Genomic DNA, 21,305 nt, shown 5'->3' with positions numbered 1-21,305 from the left:
ATCAAACAAGAAAATTATTACCAAGCTGTGATTCAGTCGCGTGAAAAAGGCTCGTTTCGCTTCGATTAATGAACCTTGGTCATAAGCGGAAATATTTGACGTAAACATTTGTGACAGTCACACGTCCGCAAGTTCTTTTCTTCGCAAACTCCAAGCGAGCTACACGCGTATATCGCCTCGTTGCGAATTTGCCCGTAAACTGTTAATTGCAAATCCCCAAAATGTCTGAAACTCTGCAGCTTCGCGGCCAACTTCTTGGCCATACCGGATGGGTCACTCAAATCGCCACGAATCCGAAGTATCCGGATATGATCCTGTCTTCGTCTCGTGGTAAGTATCCGACTATCGTAGAAAACGTGTTGAAACATGGCGGACGGCAGTGTCTTGTGTCGGCTTTAAAAGAAAAATCTTGTCTCTCATACGTGATTACATTCCCATTAAAACAACAAGAGGAGATGTGAAGAACCATTTTTCGCAATATTCTACCGCATATTTGAGCTATTTTTTGCCGCATTCTCGTGTTTATTCGATAGTCCAATGGTTCCTAACCTCACTTTACTCTTCCTTCAGACAAGACACTTATCGTGTGGAAGCTGACTCGTGACGAATCGAGCTACGGAATCCCGCAGAAGCGTCTGTACGGACACTCGCATTTCATCTCCGACGTAGTGCTGTCCTCGGATGGAAACTATGCTCTGTCCGGATCGTGGGACAAGACTCTGCGTCTGTGGGATTTGGCTGCCGGAGTATCGACTCGCCGATTCGAAGACCATACTAAGGTGTGACCATTATTATCCTGAAAACGCCTGCTGCGGCAGGCGAAACGAGCAAACACGTTTAATCATAACGGTTCATTCGGAACCGAAATGAAATTGGCTAGGAGCTTTTTGGTCAGTGCCTACTAGGGTAACTATGAGTTACTTAGTTACTCCAGAAGTCACTGCATATACCTGCAAGATTCCACGCAGATAATTGGATTGGATTTAAGTATCCATTTGCGTTGAACCTTTTCAGGCGGTAAAGCTAGGGCCGAAGGTCGATTCGTGACAGCGCCTACGCGAGGCAGAAGATAAAGATTTGGTTTTCAAATATGCGCCAATGCGTGGCAGAAGAAATCTTAGTGCGTGGAATGGATCCCGATCGCCCGAAATCGTGATTTAGAGTCATCCGATAATTCTACTTTCAATGTACCAGTGACGTAAAGCGTTGTGTTTCGGTGGTACGCGATAGTATTTTTGTATGTAGAACGACTGGATGGGTCGATTCAATCGCTCACGATGGTAATCAATAGGTACATGATTTGATGATCGTAATTGAAAGGCATTGTTGTAAAATTTAGAGAAGAAAACAATTCGTGCGAAACAAACAACTTACGTACACATAGATAATACGCACAACCCAGCTCCGTGCAATTCGAAAAATCCATGAATAGCATGGCGTTCTTTCTTAGAGCGTGCAAGAGAAAAGTCCTCTCGATAGAACAATACTTTTCTTTCCAAGCCCCATATGGTAGGGAGGAGCCACATTTTGTTGAGAGACATTATTTAAATTGTACGAAGTTGTTTGTTTTGTAACGAATATAACACATCTCTTTCCATCGGGACAATCGCAGTGAAATAGTTCATTAACACATCCTTTCTTCTCACAGGATGTGCTCTCCGTTGCGTTCTCGGTTGACAACCGTCAAATTGTGTCCGGCTCGCGCGACAAGACGATCAAGCTGTGGAACACTCTGGCCGAGTGCAAGTACACCATCCAGGAGGACGGACACTCCGATTGGGTATCGTGCGTGCGTTTCTCGCCGAACCACACCAACCCAATCATCGTGTCGGCTGGCTGGGATCGCGTGGTGAAGGTCTGGAACTTGGCCAACTGCAAGCTGAAGATTGACCATCTCGGCCACAACGGATACCTCAACTCGGTGTCCGTTTCGCCGGACGGTTCTCTCTGCACGTCGGGTGGCAAGGATTGCCGCGCCTTCCTGTGGGATCTGAACGATGGCAAGCATCTGCACACGCTCGAGCACAACGAGGTCATCAATGCTCTGTGCTTCTCGCCTAACCGCTACTGGTTGTGCGTCGCCTACGGACCGTCGATCAAGATCTGGGATCTTGCCTCCAAGACGATGGTTCAGGAGCTGAAGACGGCCAAGAACGGTGACCCGCCACAGTGCTTGTCGCTGGCCTGGTCCACCGACGGACAAACCCTGTATGCCGGTTATTCCGACAACGTAATCCGCGTGTGGCAGGTGTCGGTTTCTGCTCGCTAAGGTGGTAACGGGAATGATGAAACGGAACCTCTAGCGGTTCTTATTCTTCTGCTCCTGGGAGAAAGAAGTGCTATGATAAGATGTTTCTTTGTTCAAGAAAGAACGAAATATAAAGAAATGTAAAAATTTAACTATTATTGGTAGGGTATTCTTATAGCTGCTATGACATTGTAGAATTAGGTGTAAATAAGATTCTTGCTAGCTTTATGGAACTTGCTATATCAGGTAGGTTTTAACATTTAATAATAAAAAATTCTAACAAAAAATATTTCAAAATTGTACTTTATATTGCTGTGGCCAATACGCTACAACATTGTTCTTTCGTTCAGAACATATCCATCCTTCTCTGTCTTTATTTCGTAATCTGATCAGCATGTATCATCATGATTAACATCTAAATTTATAAAATTCCATGCTGCAAATGTGGGCTTGGAATGATACCACCTTGGAATATCTCATATATGACCCAGTGAATGTGCTTTCTAGTTACGTTAATAATATGAATCAGACAAATAATTTGGGAACACTCTGTTGTACTCATCCCTATTATCACAGTTAAAACTACTAGGATTACAACGAACCAATCGTAATTGTGGTCACCGATTCATTTTACTTTCAACCGATCACGAGTTCTTCAATCCAACAGCCTATGAACACAACAGTAGTTGGAACAGCATTTAGAAAATGTTATCTTCATCCAGAATAGTGGAAAGATGAGTCTACATTCATTTAATTGAACAGTTTCTTTTTTCGTATTGAAAATATTCAAACCTACTTATGCATGAATTTTACAATATGTAAATATCTTGATCAAAACTCGCTCACCTTCAGCTTCACCTTGGTTTTGGAAATGTACACCACTTCCAGGATTGGGCTGGAATTTGATTGATCCAATCTGGATTGGAAATGAAATTGGCAGTTTCAAACCAGTTCGAATCATCCGTAAAAACACACCAACGATTGGCAACAAGAAGAAGAAGAAACTAGTGATGGGGAAACTAGTGAGGGATTCAGTGAATCCCTACAGGGATTTGAATCGAAAGATTCTGAGATTCGGATCTTCGAATCCGAGTCCCAACCCGTTATATCATTCGTACCGACCAAATTTACCGATTTTTCGTATTATTTGTTCCTTTAACAATTGTACAATCAATGGTTCAATTGATCCAAAGGCTAAATCGAGCTTTTGAATGGTCCCCAGGACCATCTGGATCGCTATCGCTATCCGCTCCCAGGGGGAGCTGTTTCATTTCAGTTCCGAGGAAACTACCCACCACTATGCGCACAATTTGAGAGAGAAAAGAGAACTGAAAATTCTCTCGCAACATCGCAAAATCTCTCTTTCGAAGAGAAAGATTGCGCATCGGGACCTTTCGAACTCTGCCGGCCTGGGATTGTATGAAAATGACATTTGCAGGTTTTCGAAGAGTTTCGGTCGACCGGGCCATGTTTACAATGTGTCGCAGTATTAATTTCTCCAAAACTGGAAACGATGGATAAGTCTTTACTTCCACAAAGTTGTTGGTCTGCAAAAGACCTTTCGTTTGAGGGGTCTGTCGTAAAAATCGGTCCACAGAATCAAAAGTTATTGGCAAATTAGCTGTTTCTGCCATTTTCTCATACAAAATCATTTCGCAAAAACTAAGTAGCCTGGACAATCTAACTATCGTTAAAGTTGTGTGTCTTGAGCAGACCTTTCATTTGAGGGGTCAATCGTGAAAATCGGTTCAAAGAATCAAAAGTTATTGGCAATTTGGCAAATGTTTGCCTAAATGGCTGTTCGAAGTATTGGGTACCTTGTTCCGGTCGAACCGGTAGATTTCCAAAGCTTTTCGAAAAATAAACTTTCTCAAAAACTAGAAAATATAGAATGATCTATTGTTAAACAAAGTTGTGTGTCTTGAGCAAGCCTTTCATTTAAGGGGTCACATGTACAAATCGGTTCAGTAATTGTAAAATTATTAACAAATTAGTTATTTCAGCAGAAAATACCAACCAAGGTTTCTGCACCTACGCCTCAGAATTTCATAAACTAAGAATTACGGAAGAGTCTTTGTTACAGAGAATTATATATCTTCAAAAGACCTTTCATTTAAGGGGTCTGGCGCTAAAATTGGTTAAGCCACTAAAAAGTTATTGAGAAATTAGTTGCTTTAGCCATTATTTCCAATTGTGGCCAAGGTTTTTGAAGCTTGTTGATGCAATAACCGTGGCGCGCAGCTTGGTTTGTAGTGGTGGGTAAACCAAATCCCTAAATCCGAATCCGAATCCAAGAAACGGTCGGAACAGTCCAAGCAGCGGATAGTGTTCCAAAGGAACTGTGGTCTTTGTGTACAAAATTTTGAAAGGCCTGGTACCAACTGTTAGGACCATGGTCTAATGTAATACTCTGGTCAAATACTGTAGAGTATTTTGTCATATCGTCTAAAGAAAAATACAAGAAACCTTTGACAGTCCAGTTAATGTTGTTTGCGTGCTTAATGTAGAACGGCCGTTGTGTTGTGGAGTGCTATTGCGGTTGTGGCGATTGTGTTGGTGTTAAGTAAAATTTTGCGTGATTTGAGCGCACATGAAGGCAGATTTGAAAGGATGCTGCTCACTGGTACGGTTATCTGGCCGTCGGCGGTCGGGAGTACTACGACCGGAAGGTGCTGTCTCGGTTTCTTAGACTACTGAAGATGGCCAAAGATCCCGCGTTGCATATTGCTATTGGTCAAGTGTTTGTGTTCACGTTGCAGGGTCTTCCAAAATGCGAAACGCTCGACGGAACAGTAGGGCAATGTGGACAACGAAACGCTGTCTTGCTTTTTGATCAAGCTAGTGAAGCAGGTGAATGAAGCACATGCCTATCTGAAGCAGGCTTGTGCTATCTGGTTGCCGTCGAAAAGTGCAGAAAGTTGCAGCCGATACTCAGTTGTCCGAGAAAGGAAAATTGTCAGTGCTCGTCGTTTTCCCTTTGTTTATAAACAATATTTGACACTTGAGGGGGGTCCGCGACAGCCGAGCGGTAGCGCCAGTTAGAAAATCGGCCCACGAACGCCGGGGCTCACCACCTCGACGGCGTAGGTTCGAATCCCAGCCGAGACCGGACCCCCTCCCCTGTACGAGAGGACTGACTATCCACGTACACATAGGGTAAAAAGTCTCGTAAGCCCTTAACGGGCAGGCATGACCAAGAGGTCGTTACGCCAAGAAGAAGACACTTGAGTATAATCAATATGGTGGACATTAAATCCCCTATTCGATAACTGTATTAATTAACCGTGCAGTTTAGGATCAAGTCAGAATCGAATCAAATCGAGTCACAAACCAATCAAATCTGATCGAATACTTATCGAATCAAATCTTTAGAATCCGTCAAAAGGGATTCGAATCTTTGCAATCCGTCTAGGGATCGAATCTTCCGAATCCCGTTCTGCCAACACTACGATAAACCTTTGAACCTCCAAGTGGTGATTAGCAACAAGAGGCAGACGTGGAAAGAACACCTCATTGATTGCTGTGCCGGTAAAAAGTTTTAGGACGCCGTAGAATCCACCCATCCGACGGGCAAAATGACGAAATCTATCCCGTGGCGCGTCGGCGTCATCGTACTGCTCGTTGGTGCGTGCGTGAACGCCGCAATCGACATGGAGATCGAAAATAAAGCCGTCGATCGGACGATAGATCTGACTTCTCAGTTGGTGAAAATTTCCTACAAAATCACGCTGGAGCACAAATCGAAAAAGGCCATCAGCAGCTATCTGTTCGTTGTGCCCGAAGCAGATCGCGAACGGTTGGCCTTTATTTCAGCTAAGGATTCGGCCAAAAAGGAGTTGAAGCTTACCGAAACCAGCACTCCGAAGGGAGTGACGTTTAGCATGACTCTGCCAGCCGGTTCGTCGAACCCGGTCGTGTACATCGAGACGGTGTTCTCGCGCTCACTCAAACCCTTCCCCTCGGCGATCGGACAAAGTGACCGGCAGCTGGTGCAGTACTTCGGGAACGTCTATTTCTACTCCCCGTACCCTACGGTAACGCAGAAAACCACCGTTCACTTGAGTTCGCGCAATGTCGAAAGCTACACCCAATTCAAGCCTAGCTCGCAGGCCGACAGTACGATTACCTATGGAGCGTACGATAACGTACCAGGTACATGTTCAAAACCTTGCTCTCCTCAATGGTACGACACTGTAAAGCATTTCTTTTTTCAATACTTCTTGCAGCATTCGCCCACGAACCCATGACCATCCACTTCGAAAACTACACTCCGTTCCTGACGGTGACCCGCCTGGAGCGCACCATCGAAGTATCGCACTGGGGTAACATTGCCGTCGAGGAGACGATCGACATCGTGCACTCGGGCGCGGAGCTGAAGGGACCGTTCTCTCGCTACGACTACCAAAAGGATTCCCGTTCCAACCAGCCAAGCGTAAAGTCGTACAAAACGCTACTGCCTGCCTCGGCCACCGGTGTCTACTACCGTGATACGAACGGAAACATTTCTACCTCCGCGCTCCGTACGCTGAAGGATGCGGTTGAGCTTGACCTGCGCCCACGATTCCCCCTGTTCGGTGGCTGGAGAACGCACTACACCCTGGGCTACAACGTGCCGAGCTTCGAGTATCTGTTCCAAAATGGGGACAACTTCCTGCTGAAGATGCGCGTCATCGATCACATCTTCGACGACATGGTGATCGACGAGGTGCAGACTAAGATCATCCTGCCGGAGGGATCCACCAACGTGAAGCTGATCGCACCATACTCGGTCCAGCGGAATCCGGACTCGCTGCACTACACCTACCTCGACACGTTCGGACGTCCGGTGGTTTCGTTCAGCAAGCGCAATCTGGTCGAAAATCATATCAACGATTTTAATCTCAAGTACAACTTCTCCCGCGTCATGATGCTGCAAGAACCGTTGCTGGTCGTCGGGTTCCTTTGGGTGCTGTTTGTCTTCGTGATCGTCTGGATGCGGCTAGACTTTTCCATCATCAAGGAGAAGGAACCACATCAGCACAAGGAATAGAAATCGTGTCCATTCTGGCGATTACTTTTTATGTGCACTACTCTTTTGCTCTTATTCCACATAAAACACTAGCAATGTGCACCTTTTCCTGTGGACGTGGTTCTCAGTTGAGTCTTTTTTTTCGATTCGAATGTTAATCCTAATTCAAACATCCATCCCTTCATCTGGGCACATATGACGTAAGAATGTTATCGTCAATACCAAGATCAATCCCATGTGTTAGCTGAAACCATTATTGTTTCATCGGACCGATATTCCAACTTCTAGAGGGTAATAAATCAGTTGTGCCGCCACAAACAATGTCTGAACAAAGTAGATGAATAAACAAAAAGTTTAAAAAGAAGCTACAAGAAGTCTTGTTTTGCTGTTGGATGACTTGGTGTGTTCGATTTATCGTGTGTTAATTTATAGAAAATGATTAATTTGGAGATTGATTTGAGTTCTTCAATAAAAAATAAAACATTAAATTTTTCTACGCATAAAATACACAGCTACTGGCTATTCCAGTGAACAAATTACAGTTGGTCCCCGCAGTACGCGATACTCGATATACGCGAATTCGCAATACGCGATTTTTTACAACTGACAGCTCATAGCGTTGCTTGAGTTCTGACTAGTCAATTTTACTTTGTTTTGGTAGAATGAAGTTTTTAATATGCACTTTTTAACAAAGACATAATTATGCAATGTAAGAAATGGAACACTTTTTAGTGATTTCGATAAAAGATATGTTAAATAAGCGGTTCCCTCTCAGTGTCAACTCTTCAATATGAGGTATAAACGAAAAGGCAGTGGAAATCCGCAATACGCGAAAATTCGATATACGCGATTGCGTCCGGTCCCAAACATTCGCGTACTGCGGGGACCAACTGTACATCATTACTTACGACCACTGGAATTTGTAGTTGCTTAACTGTTTAAAAAATATGTTTTCTTTCCATAATTTATAAGGACACGACACTTTCTCACGTCTCGTTGAATGCAACGTGTTCTTGCTTTATTCAATTTACTTCACTTAATTTCTGTTACATAATAGTGATTGATGAGCACGATTTCTGCGATGATCTGTGTATACTGCTTTTCCGGTTGGTCAGTTTAGTCATGTTCCTTCCCAAACGTATATAGAAAATCAAATGTTTATCGACGACGACGACTTCAACTGTGGCTAAAATTTTGTTCCTTCACGTGATTATAAGACTGTAGGGTTGGGGTGGTGGTTAGGATTGTTAATGTGGCTGATGTCCATTATGCATATCTCGTTCGTTCGTTTTCCATTAAAATGCTGCTGAGGGGTACACTGCTCTCCTCAAAACGTTTGATATCAAATTTGTAACGATCTTACGAAAAATAGTATATATCTTATGGGAAGACCATCCTACTGAAGCATTATCAAATGATGAAGTAAAAGTAGATGCAGAGTAAAAGAGGAAATTTTCATAGAAAAAACAGTTCACGACACAATGTACATTGGTCAGGGCCAACACATTATGCCCAGAGAATCGAAAGGATTCTTCGAATGGGGAAAAAAGCATATGCAAGTGTATGGTAATGGTTGCCAGACTAACGTTGTTTCATATAAATTTATCATATTTGCTTTTCATTCGTTATCAAACGTATCTTCTTAACTAAAGAATTACTTTCGCCATTGCCCTTTGTGTCGGATGGTTTCCATTATGTTGTGTTCCTTTTTCTTTAACTTTAAAATTATGCAATTTGATATTGAATGCTTGCTTGTTTGTTTGCTTGATTGCTCTATCTTCTAGATAATATTCAATTACAATTTGTCCCACCATCGCTCGTTCGCTGTTTCGCGGGAAAACATGCGAATAAATAATTATTACACTTGCAATAAAACAAACGTCACGCACAAAACCTCACAGCAAAACGGACCACACGATAGCGGTTTATGCCGCATTCTTTCGATCGACGGGTACTATAGAACTGTGCCCCGAACTCTAGGTGTAACGGGGGCTGCTTTAGCCGAGGCTTTCGACACAGGTGGTATTCAACGAGGCGCCCTTGATTACCGTTTTGAACTGCTCTGGAATCGGCTGCTCGGCCTAGGGAAGATCAAGATGAAGAGATGGAAGGAACATTAGGAGTCGTACGTATGTACTTTGACGAGCCCGAACGTTAGTTCAATCGCGGGCGGAGATACTCACATAATCACCGTTGCCTTTCGGGATCATCACGTTCATTTCGGAAGATTTTGAGCTCACAATCTCCACATCGAGGGAACCCTCCGAAAGGTACATCTGGCATCCGTCAGTCTTGTCGATGGAAATCGTTGGTACTTTGCCGATAGCCTGTGCCGAAAGACAGTTGCCATTGTTAAAAAAAATTAATACCTCATTATTGCATGTCACACAGACATCGCATCGTGCGCGCCTTATGCCCACCTGCATCTGAACGCTCTGGCAGTTGACGAACTCGGCCGAAGCGACGAGCGAATCGAACACCAGGGAACACTTCTTGCACGAATCCATCACAACGCTATTGATTTTGCCATTGATTGTCAGGGTCGAACCTTCGCAGCGGAACATGTACACCACGTTGTTCATCTCGGCCTGGTCGACCACTAGACCGTGGTTGTTCTTCTGGTACTCGATCAGCCACTTCTTTCCGTCGCGCGTAAAGGTTGGTGGTTTGGCGACGGCAGCGGCCGGTGGGGCTACCGATTTGGTTCCGTTGCTTACGCCCGCCGGTGCCTTGTATGGGGCGGGACCCGATCGTAGGCCAGGATTTTTATGGGTTTGCATATCAGCCGTCACTTTTTTCAGACCTGGAAACACAAACAAAAAAAAAACATAATTGTAAAAAAGTGAGGCTGGAAAATTTTCTTTCCAAACACCACAATTTCATTTTTCCTATAGGGTAGGTACGATAAATTCAATAGCGATATTTGTTCTAGTATGAAATGTTCTTTGATCTTCTACGGAGTGTTCAAAAGATAAACCTTCCCATACCGTAATAAATGAAGGCTAAAAAAATAATATTTTCAAACTAGGTTGTACTAATATGCTGGAATTATTAAAAATTTATAAGGTATGCCATGATTTCCTTAAAGCTATAATTCACAGCAAAATACATTGGTCTTTGAGTCCAATGCGTTGGTTTATGATTAATTTTACCGTTCTGTTTAAAATATGTTTCACAAATAAATTACAGTCAGTGTACGGTGGAAATAGATGCCTTTTAGAAGAATAATGGTGTTTCGATCATAATTGGTATAAATATGTGAAATGGTGTGATCTTGGCATTAATAAATTACATTACATTGTTAGTTACATGATTAAATGCGCCAGCACTATTGGTACCATTATCACATATGTATTTCCTATTCCAAATGACGAATGATTTAATATTATACAATGTGTATGATAACCGCAATTTACAAGATGCGTGACGAATTTTTGCAGTGAACTAATAATAAATAATTAAAACCAATTATTCCTCTTATATGCGGCGTGCCAATATCAGAAAAAAACTGTAGTCATTTTATTTACTGCAAAACAGCGTCGTGCACCTTGTACATGTGGAAAATCGAATAAAATTAAATTTAAAACAAAAACTCTAACTTTTAATTAGTAGCATATGTTCAGAATTATCTAGAAATGTTCAAAATGTCCAATTAAAAAAACTAATTCTATAAAATCTATTGAGTTATACTGAGCTGCGGTTTGTACTTAGATACTTACCCTTCGTAATGTCTGCACCCTGATTGATCTGGGCGAACAGTGCACTTCGCTCGTCCCCGGCACCGCCGGCTGCAGTTACATCTCCCAGCGGCATCATCGGCGGTGGTGGAGGCATGCCACCGGGTGGAGGCGGTGGTGGTACGGCGCCACCACCCACGGCAGGCTTATTCTTACCGCCCCATACCAAGCCAGTCGTATGGTACTGCTTGATGTACGCCTGCAGTTCTGTTAGCGTTTGGATCCACTTACGAGCCCACTCGACGTGAGTAGCGTTCTTCTCCTTCCAGTCTTTCAGCACGCGATTGGTGTAGAACTGGCCCGCGTCGTTCATTTCCTTCACATACGGTCCAGGAGCTGGGGCCTACGTTGAGGCAGCAGTATATTGGGAAAGATAAATGTATAGGCTCGAGTTTATGAAATGCTCCTACCAGATAGTTTGGCACACGCAGATTGCCACACTCACCACACAAACCCAGCCAAGGGCCGGAATACTTTCACTGATCGCCGACAGATGGTTAAAGAACTTCGAGGTACGACTCCTTTCGCGGAACTCTTGGATGACCGCAATCCTATCCGAGGTAGGTTTCAGTAATTCCTGCAGGTCAGCATTTGACGGTGCACTCGAGGTCGCTGCCTTCTCCAGGAACTTATACTGGGCTCTGGAAATAGGAAAGTGATACAACGGTTAGCAAACGGAGCGAAGCGATTGCAACCGATCCGGGTTTTTTGGGAAGCAACTTACTCGAACGCTTGCTCCACAAACTGAGCCTGAGTGGCCACATCGTCTCCAATTTGGTTGGAGAGATCAAAGAAGTCCGCGAACGACCCCTGCAAAATATCGTCGTAGGCTTTAATACTCATCGTGCTCGCGGGTCCCGTTACGGCGCTGCTCTTCTGCGAGGACACTGATAATACTGCGTTGCCTTGCTCTTGGGCGATCAATAGATTAGTATGGCTTAAAGTATCGCGTGATTTGGTTTGTATTACAGTGAAATGGTCTTGCTGCTGCTGTTGCTGTTCCGATCGCCGCTGTTTTACCCCGTCGGATCCCTGGGTCGGTAAATCGGTAAGCTCGGGAAAGAGGGTGCTTTCTAGACTGTCTATCTGCTGATGCAAGTATGACGCCGACGGTGGTGGTGTCGAGGGCAGCACGGTGGGCAAATCGTCCTCCTGATCGTTATCCTCTACGGCACTAGTTTCTACGGCTCGGGGAGCTTGTGTGTTAGTACCGGATGGCTTGGGAAGGATCACTGCTTTGCCAACGATGCAAGCGTCCCGCAGTATGCGTCTGGTTTCTTCCAACTCACGGGCGGAAACGGTACGCTCGAGACGATCAACGATACGCTCCAGACGATCTATCAAGCCCTCGAGTTCACGCGCGGATGATGGTTTCAGGTCTGGATCGCAGTCTATTAGACGGGGAGATACAAAGAAATGAGATTAGCTTTTTTTTTGTAATTTACTTTGCCATAATACTATCACATATGATGGAAAGAAAAACAAGAAACCATATCCAGCAGAAACTCATGATTAAAACAGATTTTAATTGATTCTTGATTAAAAACTTTAAATTACACTTTCTTTTGGTACGACAGTTCATTACTTGTTGCAATGTTTTGATGAAAAATAGTGAAATTGATTCCCAAAAACATCATTTATAGTTTAACTCAACTTGTGTAATCGTAGTATTTAGTAGTAATTACTTATGTTCTACACTTTATGCCTACTAGATGATTCATTGTGAAGGAAGGAACATTTGAGGCAGTAGATGATTGTCAATCCCTTAAGTGTGTATTATCGATCAATGTTTAAACTCGGATTGTCATCTATTTTCTTCGAGAAATCGGTGTCCCATAGTGCGTGTACAATAAAAATGAGGGACTAGCGTCGTGCTACACACAAACAAGAAAGTTAGTAAACGTGACCTTTTAACGGCCAGTCTATGATAACATTCAACACATTTTTATGTTCCGTTTTTTGATAAGTAACATTTTTAAAGCAGCACACTTTTACCTGGATTAGAGCACGTTTTCACATCATGTATGATCAGAGTGCGCCCAAAGCAGGCGCTCAACGTTTGACCCATTCAACAACCAAAAAACCCACCATCAACAACGACGTGTTACCCAGCCCGAGGGGAGGAATATCCGCACACACAACTACACAATCGGGATGATTGTGCGTTGGCGGCCAAAAAGCAAACCAAGCACCACCAACAGAGTAAAGGGAGGGGGCGCAAATCTTGGCAACCAGCTGTACGAAGTACTACAGCAGCACCTTCGCAGAAAGTTTTCTTAAATAAATCGTACACAACATCCGCCACAAACACCAAGGTGTACACACGCGCGTGGCAAGTTACGAAATTCCTGGATTTCCACCACCCAGAGGAAAAACTAATCCTACCACCGAGCCCCGCACTAGAACAAGGTCGCGAACGGCACTTTGGAGAAATACGTCTGCGGGGGAACGTTAACTTCTTGGCAGTGATCGCGTAGTATATAATTGGACGTGGTGTATGAACTTGCGCGAACACGCGGGGGTAATCTCCGTGCACCGGTGCGTCACCTCGACGTCCCTCCGGTGGTTGGAATGGGGAGAAAATTCGGGCTAAATTTAAATCGCTATTAAAGCACCGTAGAGCAACTCAGCAGAACGCGCGCACCGCCATCCCAGCGATCGTGTGTGTCATCGCGCAATGCGACGTGCTCGACACTACTAAACGACGCACCCCGACAGGACAAGCAAGGCCCATCGCGCCAGGCTGATGCTTCTTACGGTGGCCGTGTTTTAGATTAGCCGCCCCTCGAAGGGTGGGATGGTGGTGTCAGCTCCCTGCTTCCGACGTGCGAAAGCCAAACAAGTGAGAGTGTGGTACGGAACAGTACATTCGTTTGACCCGCGTAACCCTGCGAACATCTGCACATGATCATCATCATCACACACTTAGCATTGCGATGGTTCCTTAATGTGTGTGTTTCCGACATATTAGCATGTGTTCTAAATCAGGGCTCGCCAAGCTATGGGTTTGCGGTATCTTCTCAGTACACTTAGTTTTAAAAGGCGCTGGATTGCTTTCGACTTCGCAATACAGACCTTATATTCGCCCTGATTTCTTTAAATTCAACACGTATCTGACGCTTCCTGAGGATACGAAAGAATCTATACAAAGTTGAAAACAGAAAGTAGTTTTTATATATTTTATACTTGAAATTATTTTATGATAAACTAAAAATAAATGTACTGCTTCCTCTCAATGTTGATTATAAGAAAAAAAAAACATTTCAAATATCTGGACCACAGCATTAAAAAAAAACTAGCCCTTTCTGATAACAACTGAAACCCAGCAAACTTTTTTTGTCAATTTACTGTTTTTGGTTTTTAGTAAATTTTATCAAGTTTTTGTTCTCTAGAAACATAGAAATATCCTACAGTAGTTGCGTTTACTGATTGAAATTTAATATAAAAAATAAAATAAATTGATAATGGAAATGCATGATACACGTCAACACTTCGCTAATGTGATCCCATCAATCGACAGAAAAACCAAGCGGTACTTTCTTTTAGACGCATGAGAACTGAGTGTGAATAATCTCATTTTGCCTCATTTAATCTCATTTTTAAAATGGTGCATGGATGCTCTTCTTCTTGGCGTAACGACCGTGTTGGTCATGCCGGCCCTTTAAGGGCTCACAAGATTTTTTCCCTTTGTGTACATGGATAGTCAGTCCTCTCGTACAGGGGAGGGTGCGGTCTCGGTGGATGCTTATACTGAGAATTTTGAAAGCACATCAACGTTTCTCTATATCAAGAAACACCAGGCTGCCCCATCTTAATGTATGTAAATTAAGATAGTGTAGGGATAGTACGAACCATCGTATTCAGTAAATTTATTTTTTTCGTTTAATTATTAAAACAACGAAACGACCAAAATTATTGTTTTACGCTAAAAGCCACTCCCTGGATGTGTTGTTTAACTATATCGCATAAGGTGTTCGGTTCTAGAATTTGTTACCTATTTTTTTTAACGCTCAAAACGGTATCGAAGAATGCATTAAATACATCAACTGCGCCCTGGATATGATAAATCTAGATAAGATTAGCAGATATCTAAAACGGACAACCATAAAAGTACCAGCTGTTCTTCAAACGTTGGCTCATGTGCACATCGTTCAAGCATATTTGGTTGCTTGTTGCAATATTTATGAAATTATACTATGTACTACAGCTTATAACTTAAAAATAGACAAATCTAGTTATGATATGATTATGATTGATATGTATCAATATCAAACAAAAGTAAATAAGAAACCGGACTATATAAACTAAACTGTATCAAAAGCAAGAAAACAAAAAACCGCCAAAGTCAGATGTCGGAAAAAGGGAAACCAATGATACATACGAAACAAAAGTAATATTTACAAACATAACGCACCGAAAGTAAGAAAACAAAAGCCGCCAAGTAAGCCGAGAAAAGGGAAGAACACAATCTCGAAAGGCAACATATATATCCTAAGGAGAAATTATGGACAAAAATATTGGCAAAATATGGTGCATGTTGTGTTATACCCTCGGCATCCTCCTCCGTCGGGACCTTGGTAATTTCTGGCCCAAGTGGATCAAAGCGAACACGATGCTCCACGGCAGCATGGGCAGCATTGAGCAATTCCGAGAAGAACCGATGCCTGCGTAATGCCAGCTCATCACGGCCAATGGGTGTAGTGGGCGGCTCCATAATGCCACCCTCTTCCCTAGGGGTGGGGGGTTAATGTGGCACGATAAGAAGGTAAGGAATTTAGATCACATTTGATTCCTTTATAAGCTTCGGTAGCGATACGATTAACAACTCGAACTATAGTTCCACCATGTATGGCGAAAAGACTGTAGAGCGGCGAACTGGAAAGCTTCGATTTAGTCAGTATTGTTTACTAGGCAAGCGACAGTTTAGGAGAACTAGACTATTTAGGCAAGGCTACATGAATGCACGATGATGAATGATTTGGATGAGGATAATGGTAAGCGTGGAGCAAACCAAATGTAACAATGAATCGCAAAAATTATCAATTGCTCAAAAAATCGTGCCTGTGTTATAAAACATACTTGAAAAAGGTAGTCGAAACGAATTGATTGACAACAAAGAAACCCGTTAGCCGTTTTACAGCGAACGGGATCAACTACTTAAACAAAAGATATTCAAACATGAAGTAAAAAATGGAGTGAAACTGAATGTGCCGATCATAATAAGACGTAATGTTCGATGTATGTATAAAAACATGTATATGAGAAAATTGATAACTGTACAAGAGACAGAAAAGTGCCATAAAATATGAAGTAATCATGTTTGATGAATGAAATCTAGAATGATGTCTAGATGACGTAATGTTAACACTACACGAACGTAGCCAATGCATGAGGACAGCAAGAGCTGGTAGCAGTCGGTAGGAACACTAATTTTAAAAGAGAATACCAACATCATTAATCGATCCTCGGCAAACCAATCCGGCAGGGCGATCATGCCCGGCAGCGAGCCTCGCTTGGTAGCATATGGTGTGCACATGTCGCCTCGGGGCAACTTTGGTGGCACCGAATCGGAAAACACCGAATCGTCATCCTCCGGCGGCGGATACTCCGGGGGCGGTATGACTTCCGTGCTATCGCAATAGGCTACCTTCTTCTTGATCGACGACTTGGATGACGACCGGCGCGACAGGCAGCTCTCGCGGAACGAAACCTGCGTCCGGATGGTGGTGTCGTCGCTGTTGACCGACTCCTTGCGGCTGCTGCTGTTGTCCGCCTCGGCACCGGACGGGCTGCCCCCGTTGGTGACGGTGTTCGGGACCGATTCGGACAGCGTCGAGGTATCGTCGTTGTTTGATTCGCGACCTTCGCTGGAAGTTTTTGAAACCTGATCGTTGCTGTTCACCACCAGCCCATCGTCTTCTTCCGGCGGGTCGACCGCGGCGTCCGGCGGGGAAGGAGTCAACGACTGGGGAGCCTCTTCTTCCTCCGACGGATCACTGGTCACGCCGGCTATTGCGGCCGTTGCATCTGTCACTGCGGCAGGAGGCACCACGTTTTCGATGTCTCGAGCTTCGGCACTTGATTCGTTGTCGTTAGTCACGGGTGAGCCACCGTCCGGATCACCATCGACACTCGTACCGCTGGTGCTGCTGAGTGGATTGTCATCATCACTCTTACTATCACTCGGACGTGGCAAAAACTTATCCACATCGATTGTTTCCTCGATCGTTTCTTCGCTATTGCTTGGTTCACTTTTAAGGCGTTCCATCTTCGATGCCAAAGATAGCTTTTGCTCCCGGTTGTGCGATTCCTCCACAACATCGGTTCCCGCAAGTTCCTCGATCGGTGGTGTTGGTGGTGGTGGGAGAGATTCCTCGTCCAATGCTATATCCGAGACCGGGTTAACGAGGGAAGTTAGTTCACATTCATCCTCCTGTTGCCCAAGCACATTCGCCCCTGGAGGTAAATCGTGCTGTTTTTCTTCTAACTTTTCCGTCACAACCGTTCCTTGCTCAACGGAAGCTTCAACATCCGAAGGTTCAACATGGTCCACTTTTTCATCTAATAAATGGACATAAAAGTAACAATGTAACACGGGAGGGGTAAGCCATAATGTCCGTCTAACGTTGTTCACCTTTGAAACAGAGTCTTTGAATCTCGCAATAGAAAATTATGATATAAAGTGAAAATGCATTCTAAATTAAATGTTACATGTAAAAACATTTTCCTGCGGAAATCTAGCTGCAAATGTTGTGACTGTGCGAGTAATAAAAATCCTGCTTATTAAAGGTTGTAACAGTGCATTTTGCTCTCCCAGTGGAAGTGTATAAATTATATGATAATTGTTAGTATTTTATTTGCAAAAGATATTCAGATCTTTTCCTTTGTAAAAATGTTCTTGTTAAAGCAAAACTCAGAATAGAATTTCCCACTCGTACGTTCTCGGCTGTCTTATCAAGACCTGTTATATCTGCCCTTTCAAAATGCCGTATAGAATGGAGTGATATGATCTAGAGATCGAATTAAATTTTACACAAACATGCTAAAGTTACGCAACTTTCTATAGGCAATATTGGTGGTTTAAACATTTTCCTCAATCTCTTGCCATCAACATGTTTTGTCGTATTAAGCGAATTAACGTAACTCTAGGACAGCTAATAATGCTAGGACAGACTCGATGGGATCAGCAACAACAACAGCAGCTTATACTCCCAAAGGTGCGCTCAGTGTGACAACAACACGCAAAAGCGCTCCATCGCAGGGCGGGGGCGCCCCGAGGGAAGGCGTACAACGTTAGCGGTTAATGGCATTGCGGGAGCAGGCGTAAGCTGCCAGGCACAGAGGAGAAAAGTGCCCACAAATTAGGCGTCATTTTTCCATCCGACTTGACCAAAGTCTTTGATCCTTACCATCTTCGTCCTCCTGTTGCCCCAGCTCCAGCGCCGATGCTTTGTCGTACTTCAACACCGCCGCTGGTGGCCGCTCATTCTCATTCGGCGGTTTATCCCCAACCGAGGCAGCTAATTCTTCGCAATCGTTGCGTGGGCTATGGCACGAGTTCTCCGTGGGAGAGCCGGACTGCTTTGGGCTACGCATGGGAGATGTTGGCTGGGCAACCCCCACAATCATTTGGGTGGTTTCATCTACCGATTTTTCTTCGCTTTGCTGCTGCTGGGATGGGTCGCCGTTTTCCTTACGCTGCTCTTCCAGCATCTCGCCCGACAGCTGGCCTACAATCTCCCCTACGGTGGTGGGAATTTCCTGAGGAGTGTTCGTCGCATCGCCCGTAGACTCGGCATCCGTGGATTCGTTTGGCAGTTTCGTCTCGATTTCGGTCACAACGGCCGAGGACGACTGTCCCGATTGGTCCGTCTGTCCGCGTTCGGTGTTGGAAAGAGTTTTGCTGGCCGGAGAGGACGAGGTGGACCCGGCCGCATTCGCTGCTGTATCGGCGATCGCATCCTCTTCCCCGTGCCTCTGCTCAGGGGTGCCGGCAACGTCAGCAAGATTTGATTCATTGCTTTCCTCGCCGCTATGACTACCACCCCCGTCACCGGAGCGTGGTTGCTTATCCACCACGGGCGATGATTGACGTGGTTCCGCGGGGGAAGCATCCGCCTCCGGGTGTTTCGGTTCCGGCGACGAACCGTTCAGCACGGCCGTGGTGGCTGCCGAGCCCGAGTACGATTGTTGGTTATCGGAATTTTCAATTATTTCTATCTTGATCTCCTCGTCGTCCTGCGAGAAATTGTCCACAGCCGAGTTTTGACAGGCACTCGTAGTATTTTTTTCCTCCGGCTCGATCCGCTGATCGTCCTCATCGTGCGAATCGTCGGAACCGGCGGACTTGTCACCTTTGCCGGATGAGGACTTTCCTTTCTGTTTCGGTGACTTGGGGTTCACGCAGCGACAACAGGAAAACATGCTGACACCAAGTGTTTAGTCTAAAGTTGCTTCTGGGCGTTGCTTTCCGGTTTACACACCACCGGCAAACACTGACACACTTTACAGGTTAACAGGATTAAACTCTCAAACTTATGGACTACGGAAGAAGGACAATTTTAAATTTCTGATATATACCGCAAAGCTGACATTTGCAAGCCCATCACTTCGTTTCCTGATTTTCCACAAACTTATAAACGATTGATTCCATATGTTCGATAGAGAAATGTTCACACTGCTTGTAGGGGTTTCTTCAGATGAATGTCGCAAATATAAAACCAATTCAATCGCATTTCGCCGAGGCATCAAGAAGAACAGTTGATCGACAAAAAAAAAATATTTCAAAAACCAAGAACACACAACCCCACCACTTTGTTGATCGTCCCCAAACCGGTATTTGTTTGTTCTCCGGAAAAGGGGTTTAAAAATACATTTCTTCTCGAAAACACTCTCCCCATTTCGAGGGCATCGCCTTCGTGTGTGAGGTGCGGTTTTCACGTGTAGGGATTTATATAAAGCATCATGTAATCGTCCATCCTCGGTCTCCTTTGGATCAGTGGTTTTCCTTAACGTACCCACTAGTCACCTCTCTTCTTCGCCTTCGCTAACCGCACGGAGATTTAGCAAGGGATGAAATAATCTCTCAGCAAAAGCAAAAGGGGTAAATGGGACGTGGGTGTAGTTGGTTGGGGGTCTAATAAAGGGTGAAACATCGTTTAGCAAACTAACCTCTACGGTAAACAAGCATAACTAGGTCAGACCATCGAGAAGGCAGTGTAAGCAGCCGCCCCGTGGTGAACGGTGAATTGGAAAAGTGTTTGCCGAAGAAAAACCAAACGCCAACGCGAGCGAGAAGGGCAAGCGCAAGGATCCTGTTACAATTGTTGCTTTCCATTGCGGGCGGGCGGCGAAGAAAATGAAATATTACATCAAGCCTAATCACATCAGTCAATATTTTATGAGTATGTTTACGCTGCTATCAGTTTACGCTACCCAGTACTTATTAAAAAAGATCTTTTTTTTATTTGAATACAAATATTCATCGTTTCTTCGAAAACAGCACCTTCCTGCTGGCTTCATCAAATAGCTTCGTTTTAAATTTCCTTCTCTCTCTGAAGTAACACTTCGTGTGGAATGTTCAGAGTTCAAACATCCATGTAACGGTTCAAAATGTTGCTACCTCAACCACCTTCCGAAGGGACCGTCGATTATGCAAATGAAGAGAAATTGGACAACATTAAATTGAGCTCAAACAAACTGTTGCGGAGGGACGGTTTTCTTCATAAAAGGATATTAATCACCTGTACAAAGGAAACAAAAAAAAAAATTGCTAAACTATGTCAATATTTGATGTGCTAAGAATCAATAATTGGTCATTTCTTTATTCATTCTTCTTGTTGACATACGATACGAAAATTATGTACTCTATGGGATTAATATCCATTTGCAAGATGGGAGCAAGTTTTTGATATTTCGTTGTATCATATTTTTTATAATGAAGTAGTTAGCATAAAATGAATAACAAATCAAATAAATAAGAAATGAGATTCAGTGATGAGTGTTGCAATAATTGAGTAGTTAGTTTTCTGTTTTAAAATTTAGAACACATTTCTCCTTAGTATAAGAGCTTTGCTTAGATTTGCCACATTCATCCAAACCGCCACAAGCAGGAGTGAGCAATTCATCCACTTTGATAGCATTCGCTTGAATAATAAAACACTCGCAGAATCCTTTTTACAACGGAACGATTTCAGAACGACTCCACTCTCCTGGCTCGGTCAATATCCCTCTGTTATTCGATCGAACCGAGCACATGGCAAGGATCTTCCGTCCGGGTGAAGGATCTTTCATCCACGAATAACGACCGGTT

General features: G+C 43.9%; 3 protein-coding genes across 4 annotated transcripts; 2 read left to right on the top strand and 1 right to left on the bottom strand.

Annotated features, from left to right (window-relative positions):
- The first annotated feature begins 130 nt into the window (after positions 1–130).
- LOC131281936 (small ribosomal subunit protein RACK1) lies at positions 131–2,397 on the top strand. The gene is made up of 3 exons (XM_058311310.1): positions 131–330; positions 571–779; positions 1,649–2,397. The coding sequence occupies exons 1-3, from the start codon at positions 222–224 to the stop codon at positions 2,267–2,269; spliced, it is 939 nt and encodes a 312-aa protein (XP_058167293.1). The 5' UTR covers positions 131–221; the 3' UTR covers positions 2,270–2,397.
- Positions 2,398–5,754: 3,357 nt separating this feature from the next.
- On the top strand, positions 5,755–7,600 carry LOC131283808 (dolichyl-diphosphooligosaccharide--protein glycosyltransferase subunit 1). The gene is made up of 2 exons (XM_058312797.1): positions 5,755–6,400; positions 6,475–7,600. Exons 1-2 carry the CDS (start codon positions 5,824–5,826, stop codon positions 7,275–7,277), a joined length of 1,380 nt encoding a protein of 459 aa, XP_058168780.1. The 5' UTR covers positions 5,755–5,823; the 3' UTR covers positions 7,278–7,600.
- Positions 7,601–8,264: 664 nt separating this feature from the next.
- On the bottom strand, positions 8,265–19,417 carry LOC131283149 (microtubule-associated protein futsch). 2 transcript variants are annotated; one of them, XM_058312727.1, is made up of 10 exons: positions 18,467–19,417; positions 18,403–18,412; positions 16,444–17,545; positions 15,542–15,723; positions 11,718–12,384; positions 11,439–11,634; positions 10,976–11,336; positions 9,677–10,059; positions 9,440–9,583; positions 8,265–9,337 (listed from the first exon to the last, which is right to left on the bottom strand). In XM_058312727.1, the coding sequence occupies exons 1-10, from the start codon at positions 19,415–19,417 to the stop codon at positions 9,254–9,256; spliced, it is 4,080 nt and encodes a 1,359-aa protein (XP_058168710.1). In that variant the 3' UTR covers positions 8,265–9,253. The 2 variants fall into 2 exon arrangements, with proteins under 2 accessions (XP_058168710.1, XP_058168709.1); XM_058312726.1 differs by having other exon boundaries at positions 16,444–17,515; positions 18,379–19,417.
- Between the last annotated feature and the right edge of the window lie 1,888 nt (positions 19,418–21,305).

Source organism: Anopheles ziemanni, chromosome 2, assembly GCF_943734765.1.
Source record: "Anopheles ziemanni chromosome 2, idAnoZiCoDA_A2_x.2, whole genome shotgun sequence".
Lineage (NCBI taxonomy): Eukaryota > Metazoa > Arthropoda > Insecta > Diptera > Culicidae > Anopheles > Anopheles ziemanni.
This window is presented reverse-complemented; position numbering and strand designations above follow the sequence as displayed.